The sequence below is a fragment of the Talpa occidentalis genome, unplaced genomic scaffold (assembly GCF_014898055.3).
Source record: "Talpa occidentalis isolate TD23 unplaced genomic scaffold, MPIMG_talOcc4v2.1 talOcc4.8, whole genome shotgun sequence".
Lineage (NCBI taxonomy): Eukaryota > Metazoa > Chordata > Mammalia > Eulipotyphla > Talpidae > Talpa > Talpa occidentalis.
Genome location: NW_023605194.1, coordinates 108,522,260 through 108,538,333, shown reverse-complemented (window position 1 = coordinate 108,538,333; position 16,074 = coordinate 108,522,260). Strand labels below are relative to the sequence as shown.

Genomic DNA, 16,074 nt, shown 5'->3' with positions numbered 1-16,074 from the left:
AGAGTGACAGCAATTCTAAGTGCTGTTTCTATAGATGAAAAGGGGCCATCGCAACAAAATCCTACAATGTGAAGAACAACTAGGAATTTCAAGGACAACGTAAAGGATACTGGGGCTAAGACAGTGTTTTTAGAAAGAAGAGTCTTTTAGGGTCTCATACAACATCCCTCCTACAACAGGTCTTGGTCTACCTGATTCATGCTCAGGTGAGGCCTGCTAATAATGGGTTCAGTCAGTGCTTTCACAATGCATGTTACCTTATTTAAAGCCTCAAGATGAAAATTTTCATTTTAATCATCAACAACAGTAATGTGTATGCTAAATCAACAACAGAACCCTTACTCCTAACGCCTTGGAGAAATGAACACAATCAATGGCTTTTTTCTACACAGCCTATTCACTTGATGCCAATTTCCAATTTAAAGTTAGGATTGTGCAGAAAGCTAACTCCAAGCGGCCCCTGGGCATGGTGGAGAGTGTCCCCTCCACCTGTCCAGGTAGGATCAGGCTGTGGAAGGAGGGTCGGCCGGCCTACCTGGAAGTACCTTTGCCCATTTCACGACTTGAATCATCTGTTTGCCCGCTAAGCGGTTGAGCGTGGACAGCAGATTCTCAGCGGTATCTGGTTTGGAGCTGTCGTAGCCTGCATACACGACCTCGGGCTCGATGGTTTCCAGGATCATGGCGGGGGATGGCGTGAGTGCCCGGGAGATGGCGGAGAGCTGGGGCACCAGCGCTGAGTTGACCGAGGGCTCCTTCGCCGGCGCGATGTAGGTTGTCCCTTCCTCAGGGCTCTGGGGGGGCGGGGGCGGAGGCGGGGGCTGCTGCTGCTGCGTCTGTTCTTCATGAATCCCTTTCAACTTTCCCAACTTTTTTGACTTTCGAGCTATAAAAATATATAAACAATAAGGGCAAAATGAAATTATGTTTGGGATCTACCCCACGAGGTAAACCACAGTCAGTATCATGGATGGGTTCCAGCATACTTTTCCTCTAACTATGTCAACAGTCAATACCGGACACTATTATAAGAGCTTTATACAAATTAACGAATTATAGAAATTTATGAATAGGTACTATTAGGATTCTCACTTTATAATGAGGAACCTGAGTCTAAAAGGGTTTAGAAATCTGTCCAAGATCACACAGCTAGTGTATGTGAAATAGATATGTGGGCAGAGGAAGGATAAATCACTTAGAGGGCTAGTAAGTTCTATATTCGTAACTAAATCTTATCTAAGCCAATAATCCCCACTTTCTATCCATCAAAGAATTGCCAGCAAGTGCTAGAATATCCTCATGCATGTATGAACTTAGCGCTATCTCTGCCCCCTCATTAGCTCTCCTGGCCCCTTTGCTTCCTCCTGGCGGGTGCTTCTGTGCCACTTCTCCTGTGATGGACCATCTGTAATCACTTGCTTATGCCAACTAATGATTTTGTGCAAGTGCTGCTGGTCTTCTATTCCCAGCTCTATGGTTAACTGCTGGACCACAGGAAGGCTGCGTGGTCTCGGCAGTCACTAGGGTACTTTGGGAAATGCTGGACCTAAGAAAGTGATGTAGAGATGGCCACTGAAAGAACAGAAAAATCAACCTCAGAGTAAGCAACATACAGACATTAAATATCCGGATGATCCCAAGTTGTGCTAACCAGTCAATGAATAGGAATTGACAAATACAAATCTCTTCAGGTGTAAGTTGCACTGATGAATCTGTAAACACCTGCCCCACACTGTATTTTTAAGACAAATGATACACATTATATAACCTATCACTGAAAAAAATATACTACTACACAGGAATCCAACTTTAGATTTTTAGGAAAACATACCACATACAAGTCACCACATGGTCTGATTTGTCCAGAACAGTTTTGGTGGATGCACTGATGGTTGAATCAATGAAAGGATAAAAAAGAAAAGAAAGTTCAGAAGTACCCAAATGAATTCTGAGCTGTGGTAATAACTTACTTTATAAGGTTTATTTTCTTGAAGGTTTTAAATGTAAAAATCAGTTGAAGAACCAGATACCTTTTACTTAGTTCTAATAAATGGGAGGAAATTTCAGGATACAAACTCAGCACAGAATGGGGCTATACCACACGAATGGACTTGATTAAAATAAATGCACGTTTACAGTTACTATGCGAACATTCACCGCGTCCCTCACAGAAACACTGATTTCGATAAAAGACAAGCCGGTATCTGACAATAGACACGCATCTGCCACACATTCCTGAAACACTGAAATTGGGCTTAGAAGATGAACAAGTTATAATTCCTATCTTTAAGGAATTTAAAATGAGCAGAACAATAAATATATTTTCAGTTATTCCATCAAATAATTTCATTTTGATATAGTCTGCCTCCTTCAGAAAAAAGATTTGAGACAGAACAATGTTTTTAGATTTATTTGAATTAAAAATAGATGCACCATATTCACGTCTGCTAATGGGTAGCTGCTGACAAGGTCCTGCCCAGGAGCTGAGCGTTCAGTGGTAATGAGGTTTCTGATGAAGGCGTGAGTGGATGATGGAGGAAATAATTGGCAAAGTAGCTCAAAAAACTCGACCAGCAAGAGAGAACCTAAGATGTCAATAATGAAAAATGCCGGTGACGGATGATTCTGTAAGAGCTTGAGAAAATCCTCACGAGCATATATTGGTCATCTGAGGAAAGAGATCTGGGAACTGTGTGTCACATAAACTCTCCCCTAAGCCTCAGGTAACTCATCTCACAAATGGACGCCAAAGTAATTCCCTCTCATGTCACAGAGGGCTAAATGGGTAAGAAAAGTAAAACCATGTTCAAAATTATTACTGACATCTGAAACATTTCCACATTATTTCCACCCTTTTCTATAATTTTGCAAAAATTTTAAACGATTATGAAACTATCCTTCTCCTTTACAAAACTTTATCTGATGATAACCATCACTTGATTAACTACAAACAGCCCTGGGTGATATTTTCAAATTTTATTAAGTGTGGTATTTGCTTGCAAATTAATTATAAAATTCATTATTTGCTTTAGGCCTTAAGTTTGTAGTGCTGTGTTTATTCTCATCATTGATTTAAGGTCAAGGCCATGAAAAATTATGAAGAATGCTTAATATTTTCTTTGGCACTTACACACAAGGCTGTGGCCTATAGCACAATCAATTGAGCAGCTGTCAACATTGTTTATCATGGCATTTCAGTTACATTTAACTCGATGTCATTTTGGGGATATATGTGGGATATACTTGGAATTGAGTAATAACCTATACTTAAGAAGATAACAAATACTTTCAGTGCACAGATTCTCCAGCCAAGTATATCCACTTGGTATCTCTTTCAAAAGTGTGGGGAATACAGTGACATAATTAATTGCAACTATATTACTCAAAGTAGTCTTTCTGATGCTTGGAAATTTTATAGAGCTCTTCTAATATATGCCGTATTCTAAAATTAAGGCTCCTGAAAGTTGGTAACAATGTCTAATGTATTCCAATAACATTACTTCCATGAAGCTTATAAGTAACTCAATGTTTGTTGAATAAATTTATTTCAAATTTGAATAAATTCAATACTGCTAATAGACTATTAATAAACTATTAATAAACTATTTATTCAAATAAACTATTTGAATAAATTCAATACTGCTAATAAACTATTTAATAAACTATTCTGCTCCACAAGTGACCTATCAATTTACTTTATGTAAGTAATGGAGACACATTTCTGTGATTTCAAGATAAAATTTCTGAACTGCCAATTAGTATTCTTTTTCAAAACTTCTACTGCATAATGATCCACTGGTAGAGTCGTACTCTTGAAGTGCCACATCTAAATAACAGGGGGCATGTTTACCAAGCAGTTATGTGCCAAGCATAGTTCAAAACACTTTTTGGTGTTTGAACCATTCGTTTGGTGTTTTGCCTACCACGCCGCTCATTTTGTAAGTGATGAAACCTATTCAGAGCGATGAAGGACTTCAAGGTCACAGAGCTTGGACTTGAATCCACAGGATTTGGACTTGAATCCAGCCATGGCTCAGCCTCCGCCTCCTAACTTCTATGTATGCAGACTCTCCTCTCGTCCCTCCGTCTATCTAATTTGTATTATTTTTGTACTTCCAGAGAGCACAAGCTTCAAATCCAAGAGTGTAATTAAGATGCTTGCTAATCACACAGGAAAATCTTTGGCCAAAAATACTTAATGAACATGTTTCCATCATCCCAAGCAACCGTGAACGTACATTTTGGCTCTGAACACCTACCTGCCATTCTACTAAATTAACACAGAGTTAATGGCCATCGGGTTTGGGTGCCCAAGCTCCCAGGTGGCCAGAGTTACGGTGCATTTCTCCATTGCCAGCAACAGCGCCGTGTGGCTGTGTGTTGTGGGGAGGGGAGCAGGTGGGGTGCATTTATATGTCTGTAAACATCTCCCAGTCCCATTTAAATCCGGGGGAGTTTCATTTGTTCTGCCTGGATGTTGCGAGGGACTAGTGTTCTGTGGCTGCCCTAAGGTGCCAAGTCCTCAATTCCCAGCAGCACAATGGCAACTATTTTCTCATGATGCCTCTGGGAAACAGAACTGTGCTGCTCTGTGATCCCCAGGAGCTGTGCTGTGAAAGGCCATGCTTCCCACCCTGACCAATCCAGGTGGTATCCTATAGAACTGAGAAAAATTCCCACTGGGATCTCAAGAGTCGCAAAGGCCTTGGCACATGGCAGGAGAGGCTTCCTGTGGGTTGGCGCCACGTCCTGAGGCTGGGATAGGTGTGGGACGAGGACCGGCCGGAATGTTCCTGCATCCCCCAGGAAAAGGAGCAGATGAAGAGTTTTTGAGGTGCTTTCATCACTGCCTTTCTCAAGTACATTCAATTAAAGATTCTTTAATCTTGTAAGTGGGTAATCAGAAGGGTTATTTTTTTTTTTTCTTTTGGAGTGGAATAAAAAACTGCTATCTAGAGAAATATGGAATTTTTCAATCACAACCTTTTGCTGGAAAAATTCAGAGTGAGAATTCTGTCATTTTAGAAATGCTTCGTGCCAGGTCTTGAGCTTTTAGGTCCTGGCAGGAACTACAGGAGAGGATATATTGAGGTTATATGAAAACATGTATTTTTCTGTTCACAGGCTAAATGTAATCACTGGTTTAAACCCATAGGACAATCACAGCCCCCGCCCCCACCCTCTTTCTGTCACAGACAATTTTTCTTTCCCCCCTTACCCTGTGGAAGCCTGTCTATTTTCCTCGCTGTCAGGCTTTTCTTTCTACTGCCAGAAGAAGGAAATTCTGAGTTAGGGGGGCCTCCTCCTACTTGTGAGTCAGGAAACCACAAGAAGGACCCCATGTTTCTTCAGGTTTAGCCATTTCTTACTGATAGAAAGAGAGCCCAGGAGTGGCTATGAAGGAACTTGCAGGAAGTGAACTGAGTCCAGGAGGTGCTGCCTAGTGAGCAAGTCATTAGCTCCGCCACAAAGAAGTGGGAGCACCCCATTGTTTACAAACACCCCACCGGTGGCTAAGGAATTTGAAAACAAGGTATTCTTAAAGTATCACTAAAAATTCATGATTAACCTAGAAAATTTAATAAATTAACAACCATTCCTGGTTTTACTAGCACAGAAAATATGGCAAGGCAAACTCAAACGCAACCTCTGACCACTTTAGAAGACATTCCACGTCCCTCTCACCCTATCAGGCATTGGCAACCGTGTGAGGTGATGGAAATCCTAGTTAGCTTGATCGTGGTAGTCATTACCTAGGTCTACTTAAATCAATTACCATTTTAAACAATTTTAATCTGTCAATCAAACCCCAATAAATCTGGAAAAAATACACTCTGAATTAACAGATCTCTTTATATATTAACTTTTAACACGTGTATCCACAGTGTCTTTATATCTATATTAAATATAGTTTTGTTGTACAGTACGATTATCAATGATTTAGACAAGAAGGAACATCCACTCGTCGTTTAGTGTTCTGGGTGGCGAGCGATGAAATGTTGGACAGAATTGGAGGCCAGACATGAGACTACAGCTTGGCAGAGCTGGATCAGTACAGAGGACAGAGAGGAGGGTCTCTGAGGTGGGCCATGGTAAGTTCTGGGTCAGCCAAGGGCAGGCACTGTCCTGGGGGCTCACACCGTGCTCCTGTGAATTCCCACCACACCCTGGTTTGCTTTGGGTGTGACTCAGGTAACACTGTGGATCCAAGTGGACAGAGCTAACTGCCTGTCTAGGAAACCAACCAAAGCTCAGAACCCATGATGCCCCTTGAGGAGAGACCTTCAGACCAGAAGACAGGTCTGAGACTAAAGGAAATCTGAGGGAGCTAGGGGGTCTCTGATTTTGCAGAGACAGTAACAAGGTTCTAAAAGAACCCCAATGACATTTTGATACTTTCCCTGCTGGGACAGGGAGTCAGAGGGGTCAAGCCAGTAGCTGGGGTTACTGGGGCTAGACAGATGGCTGACATGGCTATTTTTAGGGCATTTATATTTTCTGTATTTATTCTCTCCTTTTCATCTTCTAATATCTAGCAACATTTTTTCCTCTCCTTTTCTTCTCCTAATGTCAACCAGACTCAGGAACATGTGGACACCACAGCATGTATGGGGAGGGCTCCATCTCCAGCCAGGTCACGACTGGGTTTAAACCAAGAAGGAACCTCCAAAGAGAGAAGAGTGTGTCAAACAACAGCCCCTAGCTGATAGAGAAAGCTTCCAGAACTTTGTTCTGCTGGAAACTTAGCTAGTTTTGTATTAAAATAACAGACCGTTGCTGGGCTGAGTGGCAGTGGGCTTGAGTCACTATGATTCCCAAAGTCCTTTTGGCACCTCTTCTGAAGAAGAGCAAAAAGTGGTGGGGAATGAGGCAGGTGTGTCCCCTGCCAGGTAAGTGGTAGATTTACTGGAAGGGACACCGGCTGCCTGGGCCACGCTGATGTTGTGCTGACATCTATCTCCAAGACTTGTCAGAAGGGCATAGTAAATTGACAAATCCTCGCCCTAAGCCTGGGACTGAAATGCTTCTGGAAGACTGGGATTGACTGATTCTAGGGTACAGGGCGAGGAATATGAGAAAACCAGTAGTAACTTCAAATACTTAACGGGACATTTGCCAAACCATGGAAGACATCTGGTTTCTACTTCCATTCAGGTCAGGGTGAGATATAAAGGGTTTAAAGGGACGAAGAAGGCTTAGACCTCAGGAGCGTTTCCTCCAAGTGTCCTGGAATGTGTTTGGGGAGAGACCGGAATGTATTACCTGCACTAACACACAATATTCCTTTCCAAAGACTCTAAAGAACAAGTTGGCAGGTGCCCTGTGCGCCCAAGTGCAGGCTGCCTTGAGGTAGAACGTAACTGAATAAGTCACGGCGATGAGGTGGTCCCACCAAGGATGCAAATGAGACCCTATGTGTGGTCCGGTCCTGTTGGTCTGAACAGAACTTCCCAGTTCAGATTTGGTTAAAAAATAGGAATAAAGCCCTAGTAATGGTAAGTGTGCTAAGAGATAATTTTAGAAATATTTTTCCAAAATATGCTCAAAGGCAAACAAACACTGACCTCATGCTTGCAGGAACGTCCAGCATCAGGGAAGAAACACCCTAGATCCCTGCTCCCTTCCACCCGCCCCCTGTGCTCACCCCCACCCCATCTTTAAAAATACTTTCACCATGAGCTCTGCGCAGTTCTGGATTTAAAATGGGCTCTTTGGGGGCTGGACAAAGGAAAGAGCTAGCTGTGGACACCCAGCAAATGGTCCCTCCCTCAGTTAAAAAGGTAATTCTTTAACAGCTGCCAGGGCTGCTCCCGTGGTCTATGCTTGAGCAGAGAATTGATTGCACGAAGCACGATCTCACTGGGAATGCAAGGTAAACAGCCTCATTACAAATATTTTATGAAGAAATATTACTGTTCTAACAAGGTCAAGGGGTAAACAAGATACGAAAAAGAGGCCAAAGGCAGTGACCTGGAAGAAGGTGACAGCTCCAGGTGAACATGCGGTGCCTTCCCAAATCCTCACGCGATCCTTTCTAGGTTCGGGCCAAAACCAACTGGTCAGAACCTACAACAGAAACTGGGCAGCAAATCCACAGGAAGGGTCCGGTGCACATCTCCGCAATCTGGCAAGTCTGCTAGGCAGGAGTGGCCTCAAGCAATACGCCTCACCCCCACACAAGTTTACCCAATAGATGTATTAGGAAGTTATTTATCTTGGGTAAAGGCAATTTTCATTATAAAATTTTCAGAAGAGTCTCTAAAGAAGCTCTCAAAGAAATTGTAGAGTATAATATATGAACACTTGTTTTCTCATCATTTTTAGGCCTGCTCTATTTTTTTTTTTTTTAATTGAGGCAACACTGGTTTAGAGGTAGAGGATCACACCTCTTTAGATGCACGTTACACTCTGTACCCACCTCCAAGGCAACCAATGTGCTCCTTCCACTGGGACTAGATTCCACACTCAGATTTCTAGGGTTGCTTACTGGGTAGCTTCTGTTGGCTCCCTTGCTTTATTTCCCTATTGTCCACATGGATGTGACACCATCCAGGATTGTCTTTCTCCTTCTGCCACTTTGCTTAGCATGACCAGTCCCACCCATGTGGTTGCAAATGACAAAAGTTCACCTCTTTTTCTATAGCTGTGTGGCACTCCATCACACACCTGTGGACATACACCACATCTTACTCTTCTGTCCTTGGGCACTTAGGTTTAGGCCTAAGTTAAAATTAACCACCTTGTTTCTTCCTCTTAGCATCTGCTGCAATTATTTCCACATCTCGGTCCCTTTAATTGTGTCGAGTACTAACAATTTGGAGTATCTAAGAATTCTAAAGCAACTATGGAAGTCGTCTACATTTAATTTCAGAAAAAAAAAAAATACGGTTTGTAATTGTATCCATGCAATTGTATCTATACAAATTAAAACTATGGAGTGGAAAGGAAAAATATACAAACTGGGAGAATGGTCATAAACCCAATAGCAGTTTTCGTCTATTTCATACCTCTTAGCTCAATAGTCACTCTGTGAAATAATTACTCAGAATGACATCCTCATCGTTAGAATTTTTTTCAAAGGCTATCATTTAACAGCACACTTTATACAATATCACCTTAATTTTAATCAAATTATAAGGAATACTCTACATGATTTATATGGAAAATGAGCTGACTAGATTTTGAGCTGTGGCTACCGGTGTTGCAATGGTAACTGAATGCTTAAAAATCATTAAAATTGCTTAGTAAGATAAAGAACTGGTGAGGCAGATAATCAAACATAAAACAGTAATCCCTTTGAGTTGATACTAAAACATACCACAATTGGTATAACACAGAAACACTGGGTTTCTGAGGGCTATCGCTAGTTCAAAGGACATTTTACATCACAAGACAAAGCAGCCAAGCAGAATTTTAAAAAAAATCTTCCATTAGGAGCTGACACTAGAATAAAAAAAGACCGCATTTAATAACTACATGTTAATGAGTTAACAGGATGTCACTCAAATTGGGGGTGGGGAGAATTAAACAGGACTGAGGGAAGAGAAAACAAATGTCAATGTTTACAGCTTTTATGCATTTTAGATAAATATTACTCTACATTTTATTCCGCTGACATTATCAGAATGAAGCTAAATTAAGAATTAATAGTAGCCAATGAAGCATGCACTTGAAAAAAAATTATTTTTCTAGGCTGGGATCTCTTCAGGACACAGGCTGAATTGGTCTGGAAACTCCCAGATAATGCTGAGCCAAACCAACTGGCCCCCTTTTTTTTTTCTTTTTTTTGAATAAGTGATTCTCTTGCCTTTGCTCCCCATGTTTTTATTTCGGCTCCTCTCTGCACTCGGGGTTAGCACTGGAACATCTTGAGGTGCTTTGATGAGCTGACCAGGAGTCTCTTCGCCGGCCGGCGGTGACCAGGGCCATGGCGGCAGAGCCCAGGCCTGTGGAGAAGACTAACTGCTATTTTTTCACTTGTTTTTCTGCCACAGTGTAAATTCCAGAGCTCTGGTGACTCTCGAAACCCAGTGCAGCCCAGCAGGCTGAACAAAAGCATCTTTAAAAGAATATGGTTTCCATTTAAGTTTCAAAAATATTCTTCAAATTTCTCTCATTTAACACCATTAAAAAAAGTCCAGGGGAGAATTTATAAAAGTTCTTCATAAATATGATAAAAATGTTTCTCAGCAAAAATAAACTTTTAGGAGAAGAAACGTGAACTGCTTTTTTATTTTCAGTGGCTTCTTCTAATCTGTACTTTTTTTTTCACGTCTGAGATGGAACCACAGGCGTAGGTGGAAACAACTCAGCCCTTTTCCATCAAAGCTGTGATGATGAGGTGCCCCAAGGAGGGTTTCTGAACATCATTTAAGTAGTTCAGGAAGGATAACAGAGCCATTTCTGAAAGTATTTCTTTTGGGGTTGTGATTCCTGTTTAAGTGACTATTATTTTTAAAGCAATATCACATTTACCACAGGAGATTAAACAAAACCAGTTGCTTCTATCACCAGTTGCTCACCATTTTCCTACAGTAATTCTGCTTATGTTCCAAAGCTAGGCTTCCCTTCATTCCAACAAGCTGTGCGTCGTGATGGTAACACAGCTACGTGGCTCTGCGGGATGCGGTGATGGAAACCACTGGTGGGTTTGTAAATGTCAGAACAGGCCCCTAGCTGCCACCACCGAGCAGAAGCCTTGATCTGGGTCCATTCTTCACCGCTGACATGGGTGATGGGCAATTTCATGCTATGATTTCCAAATGGACCATTTGGTTCTAAGTCACATGCAGTGTAAAATACAATTTTTAACCCCTACTTTTAACTTCCATTAACTGAATGGGGATGGTTCCAGCCTACAATTTTTCTTTTAGAGAATTTCTGTCCTTTACTGGTATTTCCTTTTGGCCCAGATTAGAAATTCTCTTAGATGAAAATACGCTCCCTTCACAGATAGGACAAGAGATAACCAAGACCAGGAGGCCATGTGGCGCAGCAGGCCGCATGCCCTGTGTTCATGTGCTTGGATTCTGAGTCTTGCGGGGCTGATCCTTATCTAAGCATTTTACTGCATGGCACACAGTAGGTGTGAACTAAGTGCTTACTGGACAAAGTGGACGAAAGTATATATAAAATGAATGAATGCCTCGTGGACCTTCTAAAGCTGTTCGATTTCTTAGTGTGATGACTGGTGCCATCATTCTCTAACAAAGTGTGTTTTGGACCTAACTTGATTATAAAACACATGATAAATATGTCATACTATTTTCTTGGATTTTCCTGGTTTATTAACTATAAAGTCATGATTTCTTATTCCATGTTCCTAAAGGAAAGTTAACAAACTTTTTAAGGGAAATACAGGGAGGATGTCAGGTTTCATCCCAAAGAGCCAGGTAAGTCTCCCAAGCAAACTATGTTAGCCAAGGCTTAACCCAGCTTTACTCTGGTAACCAAGGCAGGCTGGATGTCCCCCGAGAGATAGCCTTGTCTACCCTTGAGAAGGTCTAAAGAGAGATGAAGAAGGGAGATGTCAAAAGGAAGCTTTCACCTCACTATCTTCATTGACACACACTCCAGAGAAGGAGTCAAGTCAAAGAGGCCCAACTGGCATCACTGGTTTAGACCCATCAGCATGGGTTCCTTTTTGGGGGTGGGGGTGGGGAGAAAGGGTTTTATCAGAAATGTCCTCCCCTTGGTCAATCACTGTGGGAGAAATAATGATGCAGAGATGTGGTGGTTAAAAAGGCCCAAGTGGCAGAATCCTGGGTCATCCAGAATCTTGGGCCACCCCAGGTCCCAAATCAGGGTATCTACAAATGCTGAGCAGGAGTTTTCATTTTTAAGAAATTCCAGACTACCAAACTAAAAGCTCTGAGATGAGAAAAGGAGAACCAGAGAACCTGGGGAAATAAATTGCTTAAAAGGGGGGCAGTAAGGAAAGAAGCCAGGCTTCCCTTCATTCCAACAAGCTGTGTGTCGTGATGGTAACACAGCTATGTGGCTCTGTGGAATGTGGTGACGGGGATAAAAATATGGGCTAGGCCAGAGTGTCAACTTCTTCATCACTGACATTTCCAGTCAGCTGATTCTTTGTTGTTGGGTCCTATCTGTGCAATGTAGAACACTTTGCATACCCCGTCCCTCTATTCCTTAGATGCTAATAGCATCTCCCCACTTCACGTGTGGCAACCAAAAATATTTCCAGACTCTGCTCAATATCCTTCTTGAAGGTATAATTGCCCTTGACTGAGAAAACCATTGGTCTACCCTGAGCCACTTATTATAAACAAGAACAACATGCTAGAAAGAGACCTCATAAAACACAATCAACCAGGAACTGAAACAAAAAGCAGGCTAATTCATAGAGCTCCTCAAGTTAATTTCCTTGAGAGCAGAAGTCAAACTAGAGAGCAAGCTAACTATAATTTTAAAACTTCATTTTTATCTTTCAGAATTTGGCCTATTTCACGCAAAAATGCCTATTTCTGATACCTGAAAAGACATCTTACCATCTGTCACTTTCCCCCGTGTTAACAAATGGCTGCAGCTGAGAGCTGGTCACCCCTTTTGAGGGTCAGTGAAGTTTTTCTGCTATGTTTTCTAGAAAGGCGGATTCTATACAAACTCTTAATATAAATCATTGGTGCTGTAAAAGATTAGGACTTATTCATCTAATTAAAACTCATACTTAGTTTTATGGAAATCCAAATCTTATTATCAGCACCACACCTGTTAGCTGCAAACATAATTTACGAGCAACACCAGCAGGGCACAGGGAATCCGAGGGAAGCTCCGGCAATTCAGCGTGATCCGAATGTCGGGCTTTTCAATCCATGAGGCACAGTGACAGCCCCACCACACCCAAAGGGTGTGGATACTGCCTGACAAGTGTGTATCCTGTGTGCTCTTACACTCATAAAAAGATGAGTAATGACTGACCAATTTCAACATTCATTCTTGTATTAAATTTCAAGCTGGGCTTTCTCCAATGAGCTTCCTTCCTACCCATTCATTAGAAAAGAGTATTTGTTCTTGTGATGAAACCAAACCTGCCCCAAACAGATCCTTCCTTCAGCAGGGTTGTGGGCCCTGCTCTCCTGGTCAACTGACCACACACACCACCAGGAGGTTTAAAGGTCCACACCCCTCGTTTTATAGCCTGCTTTCCCTCTTCCAAGTTGCACCCTGTCGCCTGCCCCATGAATGGCAGCCCTGCACCCAGCAGCTGACGTGGACACATGAGCATGATTGCCAGGGAAGGAATGCCCAGCCACACAGCCCGCGCAGTTATCCAACCCTCAGTGTGGCTTCACCCTGCTCATGTGTGAGGTGTGCAGGCGCGTTTTCTTCTCATGAATGAAGGGCTTTCTAGCTCTCCTCTCAGCCGGCAGCCTTTTCTGTGTCCCAGGAGTGGGCTGGAAACCAGCCTGTGTGCCGTGAACACAGCGTTGCCTGCTTCCACTCTGCTCAGCTGGGCACAGAACGTGGGCTGGGAGTCTCTGCCCACCTGGGTGAAGCCCCTGCAAAGGCAGAGCCTTCTCCCACCTGAAACCGGCACATGTCCCTGACCGTGACCTTGGGTTACAACTGCTTTGGAGACTGTGGGTTCTACTGATTTAACGTGTGGCCATTGGGATTTATTCCACTAAGTCTCTCCAATAAATCTTTATCTGAACCTACCTATCTTCGGTTTGTCTTGCTCCTTTGTTTTCTTTTGTTTCCATGAGCTCTTCTTCTTTACACATGTACTTTGGAGGTGCATGCCTCCAAATTCACTCCAACTCTCTCTAGGTCGATACCCTGACATCCTTGACCCTGAACTTAATGCTTCACTACGAACCATCAGATCAGGGCTGGAATTCCCTCCTTAACAGCACCAACGCTGTCTGAAATGCCATTCCCCATGCTAGTGCCCAAAACTGTGGTTAAATAGAATTGAGAAGCTCAAACCTTACTTAATAATATTCCTTACCAGGGAATAAACACGCATATATTTTCTGAAATATATTATCATTTAAGAGGTTGCCAAATTATATTATATCACTCAATATAAAATTCATGTTTTTCCATGTTTATTGGCAACTGCACCTTCCTGGCACAGGGATGGGAAAAATAAAATTGAATCAGACTTCCGTTAAAATACCATCCATCATATCTTTGCTACAAAAGTGGTTTTACAATGAAGTCTACTGTGTCTTTAATAATTATATAATCAAATGTCAAATTTTTTGCTAAGTTGACTCAGTAATCTATAAGTAAAGTTTACTATATGTTCATCCATTCCATCCACTTACTCAGTAGACTGTTACTGCATTAAGTATCTACTTGTGCTATGTGATCTGGATAGAAAGAGAAAAGAACAGCCTTGTTCCTGGGAAGTTCAAAGACTATTTGGCAAGAAATACCTATAAACAAATAATTACAGTAAAATCTGATGAGCACTACAATAGCAGCACATAGGAGGTACTAATTAACTTCATCTAAGGAAGTCTTACAGCGCTTTAAAGGTGAGGTCTTAATATATTTTTTGCATACATAATTTAGAACTATCTAAAAGGGGACGAGAATTTTTCCACCATGATCCGTGAGGGGTGCATTTAATGTGGAGATGGTGAGTTTTTTGGTCGAAAGGGCAACAGAGGCTTATTCACATAGGATAGAAAGATGCAGATTTAGGACCCTGTGCACAAGGCACAAATGGAAGGCTATGAAGAAGCCAGAATGGTCTGATGGAGAGGAGAGGTAGGTTAGGGGGGAAGGGGACGAGATGGGTATGCAGAGAGTCCACAGCAGGACAGCTTTCAGAGTGGTAAACTGTCTTGCTGGAAAAGGTTCACCATGGCCTAGTATGATGGGCAAAATAATGATGCCCCTAACACTTTTATCTCCTAATCCTCAGGATCTGTGAACACGTTATGTTACATGACAAAAGGCACTCTGCAGATTTAACTAAATGAAGGATTTTAAAATAAGGTAAATTATCCTGAATTGTCCAGTTGAGTCCAATATTATCACAAGGTCTCCCTAGTGTGAAAGAGACTGGATTTGAAAAATAGGCAGAAAAGTGAATGTGGTGATAGAAGCAGAGGTAGGCGTAACACATTTAATAGGACTTTGAGGCTGGAAGGCCACAAGCCAAGGGATGCAAACAACACACAGGAGATGAAAAAAAACTCTCCTTGAGCTTCTATAAAGGAAAAAGAGTTGTTCTAGCTCAGTGAGACCCATGGACTTCTGATGTCTGCAAGGCTAAGATAATATATCTGTGTGGTTTTAAGCTTGTGATCCTTGTTATAGCAGCAACAGTAAACTCATACACAGAGGAGTACAGGTAGCTCCCTTGTGACTTTCCTATGTCCCTTGTGAAAAAGAGATGCCTCACTATGCCAGACAAAGAGGCACAACTTAACTCAGCAGGGCTGATGAAGGTGCAGAAACTGCCCCACAGCACCGGGCCCAGAGGGAGTGAAGGCAGGAGGAGTAGCTGATTGTGCGCAGGTACAGTGTAGTAGTGGCAGGGCAAGTTACCTAGGACAGCCTCCGAGTGGCTCAAGACCTTTTAAGGTACAGGGCAGCAGGTAGAGGCAGAAAGGAGAGTGGGGAGCAGTTGCAATAGCTTTCAGTCCAACTTGGTCATAGGATTCCATTTATTTTGAATTTTCAATAACCTAAGGGAAGGCTTCAGATTTTGTTTATTAAACAAGAAAATAAATCCAACATTTTGAGAAAAACTGACCCACTGAATTAAGGTCTGTTTGGGAACAGGGGAGTTAGTGAGTATTAGAGTAAATAAATCAAGTAAAGCCAAGTCTTGTCTTGAATCAACCCAAGTCTGATATAATATTTAAAGTCAGATTAGAACTTTTCTTAAAGCATAAAGCAACTGGAGAGCCAACAATAGTGTCCCCACTAATATTATCTGAGAATGTTTAATGTGACCCAAGGCAACTCTGTTGACCATGAATGGACACGTGGGTGAAGGGGTTGTTCTGAAGGAAGGGAGAAGGGAGTTGAGCGGACCTGCTGGGAGCCTCGGAAGAGACACACAGACATTTCTTCCTAACCCCCAGCTGC

The 16,074-nt window shown here is 42.2% G+C and overlaps 1 protein-coding gene across 1 annotated transcript in view; it reads right to left on the bottom strand.

The window, feature by feature from the left end:
• Nucleotides 1–16,074, bottom strand: part of NR3C2 (nuclear receptor subfamily 3 group C member 2) — a 290,543-nt gene that overhangs the window by 51,272 nt on the left and 223,197 nt on the right. Inside the window, exon 6 of the mRNA XM_037497992.2 lies at nt 536–886. Within this exon, the coding sequence (XP_037353889.2) occupies nt 536–886 (351 nt within the window). The remainder of the gene's footprint in view (nt 1–535; nt 887–16,074) is intronic.